General features: G+C 38.3%; 3 protein-coding genes across 4 annotated transcripts; 2 read left to right on the forward strand and 1 right to left on the reverse strand.

Moving 5' to 3' along the window:
- Positions 1–332: 332 nt before the first annotated feature.
- LOC137740507 (uncharacterized) lies at positions 333–4,806 on the forward strand. Its single transcript, XM_068480362.1, has 7 exons — positions 333–869; positions 2,081–2,223; positions 2,882–3,153; positions 3,237–3,391; positions 3,603–3,865; positions 4,125–4,187; positions 4,284–4,806. The coding sequence occupies exons 1-7, from the start codon at positions 620–622 to the stop codon at positions 4,539–4,541; spliced, it is 1,404 nt and encodes a 467-aa protein (XP_068336463.1). The 5' UTR covers positions 333–619; the 3' UTR covers positions 4,542–4,806.
- Positions 4,807–6,291: 1,485 nt separating this feature from the next.
- Positions 6,292–9,204, reverse strand: LOC137714377 (protein FAR1-RELATED SEQUENCE 5-like). 2 transcript variants are annotated; one of them, XM_068453615.1, is made up of 2 exons: positions 9,032–9,204; positions 6,292–8,470 (listed from the first exon to the last, which is right to left on the reverse strand). In XM_068453615.1, exon 2 carries the CDS (start codon positions 8,452–8,454, stop codon positions 6,478–6,480), a length of 1,977 nt encoding a protein of 658 aa, XP_068309716.1. In that variant the 5' UTR covers positions 8,455–8,470; positions 9,032–9,204; the 3' UTR covers positions 6,292–6,477. The 2 variants fall into 2 exon arrangements, with proteins under 2 accessions (XP_068309716.1, XP_068309712.1); XM_068453611.1 differs by having other exon boundaries at positions 6,292–8,562.
- A 1,147-nt stretch (positions 9,205–10,351) lies between these two features.
- LOC137713042 (uncharacterized) lies at positions 10,352–10,852 on the forward strand. Its single transcript, XM_068452314.1, has 2 exons — positions 10,352–10,624; positions 10,727–10,852. The coding sequence occupies exons 1-2, from the start codon at positions 10,352–10,354 to the stop codon at positions 10,850–10,852; spliced, it is 399 nt and encodes a 132-aa protein (XP_068308415.1).
- The last annotated feature ends 2,036 nt before the right edge of the window (positions 10,853–12,888 follow it).

The following is a 12,888-nucleotide window of genomic DNA, read 5'->3' on the forward strand; positions in this document are numbered from 1 at the left end:
ATCATAATCAAAGGATTCCGGATCCCCAAGAAAATGGATCCTTTTCCCCACCTAAGTACTCTGCACACCGGAAAAGGGTAGAGAAATTTTTACTATTTTTCAAAAGTAAAAGAAGAAAAAGAGAAAAGTGAAAACAAACAAGTGTTCAAAATTGGAAGAAAAGGGGAAAAAGAAAAAAAACCCAAAAAAGAAAAAGTCGCAATAAACCATATTCCAAAATGTCATATCACATTCCCAAATTCCTAAAACAAAAAAGCTAAAAAGAAAAATGTATTGGAAATTCCCAATAAAAAAAAAAAAAAAAAAGGGCCGAAACAAAAAGGCCTCCAAATTCAGAGAGAAGCAGCAGCTCTCAACCTCGAGCTCCGCGCCCGATTCTCTGCCAAAAAACACAATCGAACTGAAGAATTACGATTACAGCTTCGAACTTTCCCATTAATTTCACAAAATTTGAACGCCAAAATCCAGCTTCGAAAAAAAACCTTGAGATTATTATTATTTACAAGTGTGCTCGATCGCAGTGAGCCAAATGTTCGAACCCCACCGGCCGCAGTCGAAAATCCTAACCCTTGAATTATGCCGCATGGACTCGTACTGACGGACCCTTCAAACCCTAGCGATGGCCAAGCACTCCGTCGGGTGGGTCGCTGGGCAGAAGCGGTGGCTTCTGGCTTTCCTCGTCATGCTCTCCGCCTCCACCGTGATCGCCTTCTTCATCAGAGCCGCCTTCGACACCTGCGATCGCGGCGGCCTTGACGTCGTTGATAAAAGGGTTCCGTTGGGTGCGTCCATTGGTACCAGTCCTAGCCCCCTCATCTTCATGAAGTCCAAGCTCGTACTGTTGGTCTCCCACGAGCTTTCTCTTTCTGGTAATGTCTCTGTCGCCATTATTTTATTATTATTATTATGAATTTAATTAAATTTAATGCATCTTTTGATATTTATTACGTGTAAATTTATTGATTAGATGTTCATCAGCTCAGCGATTAGCTTAATTAGTCATGTTAAGATTTTTATTACTGGTTTAGATTATACAAACATGGAAAGTTAGCAGCTTTAGATGAAAGCACCACTGTATTAGTGGAATCTGTGAGCATTAAGTTAATGGTTTTCGATAACCCATTTAACAATCAGTTCTTTCCTGTGCCTCATTACTTTAAATTTCCTCTTTTAATCTAGTATTTATGGAGATGGGTGAAGCAATACCAGCTTGCTTGTTCCTTAGCGTGTTAATGCTTTTTCATCTCATTGAATTTAATTTGTTTGTGAATTTGGAAACACGGCCTGGTGCAGTTGCATGCCTTTCCATTTTGTTCGAGCTTAATCAATGATTTCATTCGGGATTTATGCGATATCAAGATTATAGAACGGAAGAATACCTTACTTTCTCTGCTAATATTGATTCTTATAACACGGCATCTGTATTGTTCTAATATTCGCGTATTACGTTGTAACTTATTTAATTCAATAACTGGATAAGCAGGGTTGTATGAATTATTTGTCCAGAGGCCATAGGCCCACAAATCAGTTATGTACTGATGTGTGCTTTGCTTTCAGGTAACAACAAAAAAAGACCAAAAATTCTGCCAAATCTAAGCATTATATACTACTCAACATGAAAATATTTGTCGTCTTTTGAATTTAACCTATTTGTTGGGATAATCTTGTTTTTGAGTTGTCAACGCTAATGGACTGCATTTAGTAATGGTGAAATAATTCCAAACATTTTGTAGTACAATGTGTCATTTGAAGAATGCTCTTTTTTTTCTTTTTTCTTTTTTTTTTCAGTTGAGAGACTCTCCTTGGTTAACTTATTGAGTCAATATTTTGTCAGGCGTCAACAGACAAGCTTTTATTAATGTCGATGCGTTCTTTCTGTTATATTTACATGCACTCGTCGGCATATTGAAATAAATGGAGTAGTATGCATGTTCTGGATTTTTAGGCTAGCACAACTCACGAAAGCTACCTTCCTCCTTAGCCATCTATTTGGATGAAGAGTATATTGTTTCCAACCAATTTCTGCTCTTTATATTTTACAAACTCTATTGATGGGATGATATATTGAACATTCTTCCAGGTGGACCTTTGTTGTTGATGGAGCTAGCATTTTTATTGAGAGGAGTTGGCACTGAAGTTTGTTGGGTTACAACCATGAAATCGTCAGATACAGATGCAATGACATACAGCTTGGGGCACAAGATGTTGGACCGAGGAGTGCAGGTACAAAATTCACTTTTAAGAGATTATTTTGGACGCTTCTTTTGCAGTCCAGTTGTTGTCTTTGTTATACGTAGGTATCTTTATCATCTCAATATTTCATGATCTTCGTAAGCATTCTGTTGATCAACCATACTATATTGGCCACTTGCAAAGGAAACTATGCTAAGGCCTGGTTTGGTACTGAGGTGATTCTGAAAAAAGCTGGTGTCAAAAAAAAGCTGGGAGCTGTTTTTGTGTTTGGTAAACATTCAGCTTCAGGTTTTTTTCACAGTTTTGGGTGAAAAAAAGCCAAAAACAAGAAGCTGCAAAACCCAACTTTGAAAAACTGGCTTTTTGTCACATCTGTTTTACATAAAAGTTTACGAAACACTATAATACTGCTTTTTTTTTTTTTCAAAAGAACTTTTACAAAAAAGTTTACCAAACACTCTGCTGCTTTATTTCACAACTGCTTATTTTCACAGCATAGCAGAAGCAGTTTTTTTTCAAAGCATAGCAATATCAAACCAGCCCTAAGTAAATATATCTCCCTATTTGATTTGATCTGTATTATGGCCTTGTCTGGCTTTGGTCTTCTGTGTGCCATTTCTTGTTTCTGATAGGTTAGATTTCTGTAACTTATCCACATGTCTAATACTTTTTTTTTATACATCTCTAGGTCCTCTCTGAAAATGGCCAAGAAGTTGTAAATACAGCTCTCAAAGCTGATTTGGTTGTATTGAACACTGCGGTTTCTGGGAAATGGTTGGATGTTGTTCTTAGGGAAAATGTTCCCAGTGTTCTCCCGAAAGTGTTGTGGTGGATTCATGAAATGCGTGGCCATTATTTCAAATTGGATTATGTTAAGCATCTTCCACTTGTTGCAGGTTCTATGATAGATTCACATGTAACAGCAGGATATTGGGAGAATAGGACTCGAGAGCGTTTGGGGTAGGCTTCATATATTTGTCCTTTTTCTTTTTTATTTTATATCAAATTTTGGTTTACTATTTGCAATCATTTTCTCGCTTCAGCATTAAAATGCCAGAGACCTTTGTCGTTCACCTTGGAAACAGCAAGGAACTTATGGAAGTTGCTGAGGACAGTATAGCAAAACAGGTTTTGCGTGAGCATGTCCGGGAGTCTCTTGGAGTGCGAAGAGAAGATCTTGTATTTGCCATCATAAACAGTATGTATTTTGATCTGTTTTGGTGGTTTGAATGAATTTGGTTATAATGCTTCACCATGAATTCACCAGTTTGTGTGCTTTTTATCTTTATCTTGTTGTATGCTTGTGAAATTTGTGTTAATTTCCATTGGGAAATAAAAAATAGAAAGTAGTGTACTGGTTAGTTTATGCACAAACACAGTGAGCACTAAAGTACACTTCATGACTATAGGCGTTTCACGTGGAAAAGGCCACGATTTGTTTTTGCGTTCCTTTTATGAAAGCTTGCAACTGATCCAAGAGAAGAAGCTGCAACTGCCGAGAATGCATGCTGTAATTGTGGGGAGTGACATGACTGCTCATACCAAGTTTGAGCATGAGTTACGTAACTTTGTAGCGAAGAAGAAAATTCAAGATCGTGTTCATTTTATAGACAAAACTCTGACTGTAGCTCCATATCTGGCTGCAATTGATGTCCTTGTTCAAAATTCTCAGGTATTAGAAACATTTTCCGTTTACAAAATGCATTTGATATCTTGTTTGTACCAAAAGTGGCAGATAGAACTTCTGATGCATAAAGAGTTCTAAATCATAGTTTTTAATGTCAACAAGTTCCCAATTAGCTGATCAGATCAATCATAAAATGCAAAGGCAATGGCATTGCTGTCTTTCTCTAGCAAGTCTCACCCTAAGGCCTTGATCTTGCTAATATGTTCATCTTCATTTTGTGATATCTTTTTACCCTTCCAAATAGGCACGGGGAGAATGCTTTGGTAGGATAACTATTGAAGCCATGGCATTTCAGCTGCCTGTATTGGTAATGAACCTTCCTCTTGTTATTTTGCGTAATATCTAATACCGGTGCTGCTAATCTTGTTGACTCGTGTAATTGACATTTTTTATTTATTTCCAGGGAACAGCGGCAGGTGGCACAACAGAGATTGTAGTGAACGGAACAACAGGCTTGTTGCATCCTATTGGGAAAGAAGGGATCGCTCCTCTTGCGAAAAATATGGTAAAACTTGCCACTCACGTTGAGAGGAGGCTTACAATGGGGAAGAGAGGATTCGAAAGAGTTAAAGAAAGGTTCCTCGAACACCACATGGCAATTAGAATTGCTGCAGTTCTGAAGGAAGTATTGCGCAAGTCGCAGAGCCACTCAGATTCATAAACATACTCTATTCTCCTCCTGATGAAGATGAACTACACTATAATGGTAGGTCGATTTTCCTTTTATGGCGACATAATCGTCCCTCGGGGTTCTCTTTTCTATTTTCCAATAGGGCTGTACATTTATGTACATATTAAGACACCAAGCTAGTGGTAGCTTGTCCAAAAGGTCGACATGAAAGACCTGATCGATTTTGTTAAAGCATGGGATTGGAAAAATTGACATCTCATTGAAATGCTTCGTGCTAACTCTGTTGTTATGGGTTTCTTCATGGTTTGTCGAAATTTTTTTTCCTACGCTCATTTCATGAAACGGGTGTTTCACATATAGCTCAAATGCCTCTCCTATGATACAGCAAATGTGAGAGAACTGTTCAATGAAACGGGTACAAGCAAGTTTTCCATGGTTTTGCCGGCTTTTTATTTGATGAGTTTTTTAAACGAACATCCTGAACAAAGCTTTGCTTTTACTTATCCTTCCATTTTGGTATTTGCCGGTTCACCTTGAACTACTAAAATGAGGGATTTATTGAGTTCGAGCTCGCTGAGTCGTATTGGTTAGAGTAGATGTGCTTTCCTATGCATTGGAGTTCGAATCTTCTTGTTTATAACAATTGCTTGGATTAAAAGTAAAATTAAGAATCACTGACATGTTAAAAAGTAAAAAGAAAAATTACAACTAATAACTTAGATTAAGTTTTCCATTGCAGCAGAACAATTCAATTTTTTTTATTACAACTCAGAACAAAACTGCTGAGCTAGTAAGAAAATCCACAAGACTTCAAGGGGACTTGGGCTGTGGAGAATCACTTCCTGGCTTTGGCTTCTGCTTGAAGTTGTTGTGCCTTGTAAACCAAGTGGTGTACAGAAACTGCTTCTGAGCCCCTACTTGGTTGCATATCAATCTGAGCTTCTGCCTCTCCCTCATCCACCTCAGCACTATCTTCATGTGCCTCTTGCTCGTCAATCCTCTCAACCCAACTTGCTGAAAACACCGTTCAATCATTTCATCAAACACTTGGTGCGCGTATCAGAATCACTGCAAAGGGGGTCGGAGATTACCTTGACGTGATCCCAGGTTTCGGAAATGGTGAGAGGACCGTGCTCCTTGACGATGTCGAAGATGGCCCTGGTGATGGTCTGAGTCTGCTCAGGTGGGGTATTGAGCTCTATGGGTTTCATCGGAGGTTTTGGCTTCCGAGCAATGCACCTGATCGCAGTCCCAAACATGTTGCCACTCTCTCTTTTTGCAAAACCCAAAATATCACTTTGCTAGGTATAAAAATGTACCACCACAAAGAAAGTGGGTAAATATATAAAACCGATTACAAATTTTTAATAAAAATAAAACTAGAGAATATATAACCTATATTGAGTGTCCCTCTCGTTTTATATTTGATAAAAATTCGTAAGCGCAAATGGTCTTTATTTGTTAAGTGAATGACGCTCTTTCGAAAAGAAAAGAAAAAATGTGGTTAAGAACATTCCCTCTTGTACTCGAGATTTGTATGTGATTAGAGCTTCCCACCAACGCGCCCCCCCACCCCCCCCCCCCCCCCCCCCCCCTCTCTTCCCACCACCATGCCTTAGTTATATAGCAACAACTCAAGTCCTGAGATGCTTATTTTCCCCCATTTCATCCAACTAAAATTGTATCATTGTGAAGGTTGAAGCAATAACCTAAGAGTCCAAAAGGAAAAGATTACAGCAGAACCAAATTATCAGAGAAAAAACATAATCTCAGAGACCAAATGATATGCTTAATTAAAAGAGAGAATCTATATTACATCTTCTGTCAAAGAAGAACAAAATAGGAAACTCAAGTTTCCAACATCTTACACAAGTGTAATTTTTGGCACAAAACAGCAAAACCTTACACATTCTCTCTTTCCGGTTTCGCCCAACTACCTTCACTTATCAAGCACATCATGAACAAATTAGTCATCGACTTTGCTCAAATTTCCCACCATGGAAGTAGTTACCTCATCACTTTCAAGTAACTTCATCGCTTCCTCTAACTTTTGTCTGACGATTCTTGTTCCCGAATCACATAATGCAGCTACACTGAAAACATTATTTGCTTCATGCATCAATGAACTTAGCCGTGACGACTGGGAAGATTTCCCCGTTTTGTATGACGACTCAAATGAATCACCACTCACTGCAACCCTTTTCTTTGCCCCTTTAGTCCATCTCTTCATTATGTATTGGGGTGGTAAGCAAGTGAAGTTTTTTAAGTCCAATACTTTTAGGGAATGCCGGCACAAAATCCCCATGGATTCAAATAACTTACAAGAACACAAAACCATGGCAGTAGTGGAGTTGTAGTCAATCATGTAGGCTCTGTGATTACCTTCTTCGATTGCTTCGTAAATATATTGGTTGCCATCATTACCAACTTCTATCATCCTCACCGCAAAGATACTCATAAGCTCATTTTCAAAGTATGAATACATTTTGACAGTGTACTCAGCAGATGCATGCTTAAAGATACCACTATTTACTCTAAGATGAGGCGTACCATTTTTACAACGAAAATCCTCCTCCAACTCTGCTGTGCGCAGCGCTCTTGTTTTTTTCTCGTAATGGTGGACAAGACCAATGAGATCCATTGTTTTTGTAGAAACTTGATGAAAAGTACCAGTTATGCTCTCGCCTCTATGGGGGGATCTAATATTCGCTGTGTAAGTATCTAAGCTAAAAGCAGGGCACCATTTTTCCCGAAGTGAATATAACTTTTTCAGCCACGCATTACCTTCAAGGTTGAACTTAATAATCATGTCATTCCACGTAGCTTCAAATTCAGCTTCAGTGAGACAATCATGAAAGCATTTGTTAAAGTGCTCCTTGAACTCCGGATTAGTACTATGAGATCCAAGATACTGTGCAGCGTTCTTAGAGATGTGCCATATGCATAGTCGATGGCGTGTCTCAGGAAGAATACTCGCCATTGCATTTCCCATTGCAATATCCTCATCTGTGAATATAGTTTTCGGTTGTTTATTTCCCATTGACACCATAAATGTTTCCAGCAACCAAGTAATTGAGTCAGCACTCACATCCGACATAAAAGCACAACCAAATAAGACATTCTTGCAGTGGTGATTAACTCCCACAAAAGGAGCACAAATGAGATTGTATTTCCTGGTTCGAAATGTGGTGTCAAAGCATACAGCATCTCCAAAGCAATCATAATCCAACTTTGATCTACTATCTCTCCAGAAAAAATTGGTCACCCGGTTAAATTGGTCCACTTGAACACTGTAAAAAAAGTTTGGATCCTCCGCTTGTTTATGCCTAAAATAGTTTAATAAACTTTGTCCATCCCGTCCTTCTAACATTTCTTCATTCTTCCTTTGCAAACAATTATGACAACCCTTATTAGTGGACCCAACATTCTCAGCGCTGCCAGAGTCTTTTCCCAAGAGGGAATACGATTGTGTTGGTTTTGGACTCCCATCAACCACAGAGCTAACGAGTGCTGCGCGCACACCTGGTATATGTCTACCTGATCGTAGAAACTGTCTTTCTTCAGGCCTAGCAAACTCGTGATTATGATCTGGGTTGAGGTGACTGATCTTCCACACGTCATTGTCCACAGTGAATCGAATCATAGCCTTACAGCCAGTTCTAGTGTCTAGTCTCCTCACCTTCTTCACTTCACACAAATCTTCATCCGGTTGAAACCCTTCTTTTGAACAAAAAAAGTCACGCTGCCGGACATTATTGTGGGAATCTCTTCGAATATTCCCTTTACGGATACTAAAACCTTTCTTAAAGGCATATATGTTGCATAGATTGTAAGCTTCAGCTTCATTACTCACCTCCATCCCCACTTTTAGTTCATCAATTGCTTCAAATATTTCTTCCTTGTCATTTTTCTCTAATACTTTCCCTCGCCAATCGTTATCCATTACCCAAAATAACTCCCTAATCATAAACAACACATTCTTCAATACTTGTATTCAGAAAATAGAAAAATCCACATCTCGTATGTAAGCATGAAGATTGGCATCACATATCTGCAAACAAAAGTTTTAATTTACATTTATTCAATAACCTCAGCCTATAAATTACCTAAACTAAACAGCCAAATTTATGTTATGTGCTTTATTTTTTACCCAAAGTTAAGATTCATATACTACATTTGAAATCCAAAAATCCAAAACAAAACCCAGATTAACAAATTGTATTTACGTAATTAGAGGAAGCAAAGTTCAAAACTTCAGCACAAAAAATCAAATCAATTAAAAAAATAAATAAGAAAAAGAAAAAACAGAACCCAAGAAATATCAATTGAGAGCGCAAATGCAACATTTACAAAATTCAGAGTTTCCACAATTTTGTTTAAGCAATTAGAATTCATTTTCTGCGAAATTATCAATTAATATACATAACCAATTAGCATCAAGTTTTCACAAACGAAGTACCCATCAATCCAACACAAGTAATCATATCAGAAAAAAAACCGAGAGATGAGAGAGGAGGTACCTGATACGGCGCCGTTTAAGGGAGGCTACGCGGCTGCGAACGGGAATTCGGGTCGTCGGGAATAGAGAAGAGGACGTTGGAGTCTGGGACTGGCCGAGGACTGAGGAGTGCTGTCACTGACTCGCTGTTCCAAGACATTTGTCTATGCTCTATAGAGATGAACACAACGCTGCGTTTTGGGCTTATCTTTGTTAATTTTCTTTATGGCGGGTTTAAACTAACGAATTGTCATCTATCTGTTGAAAATATCAGTAGGTAATGAATGCCTACAGTATTGAAAATCTTGTCACAGTATTGAAAACTTTGGCAGAATATTGATATGTGAAGATCATTTATCAAAGGTGTAGTGTAAATATTCAAAATGTAATAATACGGAGTTGCTCTATAAATAGAGCACTTCGATTGCTATCAATTGATATAGTAGAAGAGAACGAGAGAAAAGATCAATAACATTATTTATTCCTCCGTCTTTTATTTGTTATCCTCTTGTGTTATAATTTCAGTGTGACATTTTACACCTGCTTTACTCCATTTACTAAAAGGTTATCTCTCTAAGTTTTACCTATTTATAACATGTTATTAGCACGAGTCTCTAAATATAATTATTCTCTCATTTCTCTTCGCCGAACGAAAGAAAGAAAAAATGTTTCCTCTAAGATTTTTACTGTTCATCTTCTTCCTCTGCCTCAACTGCGCGGTATACCCTCGCGATGAACTGTTTGCTCCATGCTTGCTCTTAGTTCTCAACCTAACGACTACATACATCTTTGATTTCTTGTTTGGTTTGGATATTGATTACTAACCCAGTGTTTATTTATGTTAATTTTACTGCAATCCAAGATGGTGCAGTATAATCGCCCATCTTGAACTACAAATTTATTCTTACTGCGATCCAAGACAGTGCGGTATCATCGCCTATCTTAGACTGCAGATTTAATTTCATTGCAATTTTAGGTGGAGCGGTATAATTGTCCACCCTACCCTGCTTATTTAAATTTGTCTGCTGTTTAATTTCATTGCAATTTTAGGTGGTGCGGTATAATCGTCCACCCTGCTCTGCGTATTTAAATTTTCCTACTGCTTGAGTGGTGCGGAATAATCGTCAATTATATGTTACATTATTTCAATGAGAATGATGCGGTACAATCACCCTTCTCATTTACCCTGAAAATCTCGAGCCAGAAATTTCGAGTGCTTATCATTTTGGCCTAAAGATCAAAATAAAAAATTTGTAAGAACCAGAAGTTCTAACATTATATTCCTCTAGGAATACATATTATTGCAAGTTCTTATACATCTTATTTTCTTTCAGAAAAGAAAATGGCGAACTTGGCGAAGCTTGAATTTGATGCCCTGGATATTACCGAGAAGAATTACCTGACCTGGGTACTGGATACCAAGATCCATCTGAAAGCAGGGAATCTTGAAGATACAATCAGGGAAGAGAGCAGCTCATCCTCTCAAGATCGGGTAAAGGCCATGATTTTCATTCGTCGTCATCTTGATGAGGCGCTAAAGAGTGAGTACTTAACGGTTGAAGATCCATTAGCTCTCTGGAATACCTTGAAAAACAGATACAATCACCAGACAACGGTGATTCTTTCAAGGGCCCGCTATGAGTGGACTCATTTGAGGATCTAGGATTTCAAGTCAGTGGCAGAGTACAATTCTGCGTTGTTCAGAATTACCTCTCAGATGAAGCTCTGTGAGGATACTATTACTGAGGAACATATGCTGGAAAAGACTTTCAGCACATTTCATGCCTCTAACGTGCTCCTGCATCAGCAGTATAGAGCGCGAGGCTGCACTGAGTACAACTAGCTGATATCTGTGCTATTAGTAGTTGAACAGAACAATGAGCTCCTGATGAAAAACCATCATTCCCAACCTACTAGATTTGCACCATTCCTAGAAGTGAATGCTGCTTCCCTCGAAAATAAGGATGTGGCCACAAATAAGGTCGGTGGAACAGGAAAAGCAAGAACCATGGAGTTTAGTTTCACAACCAGGTTCCGAGGCATAATTCAGGCTTGAGCTTCAAAAATGTGAATCGCCACAAAGGCAAAGCTCATATGAATAATGCTCCCAGAAACTCTGAATGAGCCTACCACATGTGTGGTGGCAATGGGCATTGGGCACGTACTTGTCGTACCCCAAAACATCTAGTGGATCTGTATCAAGCCTCCCTCAAGGAGAAGGGTGTCGAGACCAATTTTTTGAACCAGGCTAGACCAATGGATATACATGATCCAGTGTTTGACTTATCAGGACAGTTGAACACAACCCACCTAGATGTTCCAAACTTTATTGTGGAAAGGGGAAATGAAGTATACCGGTCCGTTTGAATCATTGATGTACTTTTATTATGCTGAACTTGTAGTTTAAAAGCATTTCAGATTCAATAAAAGTGGCATGTAAATTTCTTGTTATAACTTGTTTTTAACTCTGATTCTCTTACTCAAAGAACATGGATAAAAACTGTGGTCATTCTCAGAACATGAGAAATGACGGAGATATTTGTTTTGCAGATAGCGCAACCACGCATACAATACTTCGTGATCGAAAGTATTTCTCATGCTTAATACTTACAAGAGTAGGGGTAACAACAATATCAGGACCTTCAGATGTAATTGAGGGCTCAAGGAAAGCTCAGATTATGTTACCAAATGGAACAATATTGTCCATACAGAATGCATTGTATACTACTCGATCTACTCGAAATTTGTTGAGTTTCAAAGACATACGTTTAAATGGATACCATATTGAAACGAAAGTGCATAAAATGTGGATTATCTATGCATTATCTCCAATGATACTTAGAAGCGTATATTGGAGAAGTTACGTGGTTTGTCGAGTGGATTGTATTATACATACATAAGGACAATTGAATCACATACTGTCATGAACCAGAAGTTCATTGATTCAAAGGTTTACATGTTTTAGCATGACTGCCTGGGTTATTCAGGATCTACCATGATGCGTATGATCATTACCAACTCTAATGGACATACATTAATGAGCAGACACATTGCTATCTCAAATGATAACCCTTACAAAGCTTGTTCTCAAGGGAATTTGGTAATTGGACCATCACAACTAAAGGTCGATGCTGAATCCCCATCATTTCTGCAAAGAATTTAAGGGGATATTTATGGGTCTATTCAACCATCATGTAGACCATTTCGATATTTTATGGTTTTGGTTGATGCATCTACTCGATGGTCACATGTTTGTCTCTTGTCTACTAGGAATGTAGCTTTTGCAAGACTTCTTGCTCAGATAATTAAATTACGAGCATAGTTCCCAGATTATCCCATTAAGTTAATTCTCATACTCAAAATGGTTTAGTAGAAACATTGATCAAGCGGCTTCAATTAATAACTCGCACTCTGCTTATAAAAACCAAATTGACAATCTCTGCATGGGGACATGCCATCTTACATGCTGCATCATTAGTTCGATTGAGACTTATAGCCAACCATCAATACTCCTCAGTACAACTTGTGTTTGGACATTAGCCAAACATTTCATATTTACGAGTTTTTGGTTGTGCTGTTTATGTGCCTATTGCACCGCCGCAACTCACTAAAATGGGACCTCAGCGTAGATTGGGAATTTACGTGAGTTTTGATTCACCATCTATCATTAGATATTTGGAATCCTTGACATGTGATATGTTTACAGCTCGTTTTGCTGATTGTTACTTTGATGAGACAGTCTTCCCGTCGTTAATGGGAGAAAAGACCGTTCTAGAAGAACGAAAAAAGCTAACATGGGTTGTTCCCAGCTTGTCTCATTTTAGTCCTCGAAGCATTGAATGTGAAAATGAAGTGAAAAAGATCGTTCATTTTCAAAAT

The sequence above is a fragment of the Pyrus communis genome, chromosome 1 (genome assembly GCF_963583255.1).
Source record: "Pyrus communis chromosome 1, drPyrComm1.1, whole genome shotgun sequence".
Lineage (NCBI taxonomy): Eukaryota > Viridiplantae > Streptophyta > Magnoliopsida > Rosales > Rosaceae > Pyrus > Pyrus communis.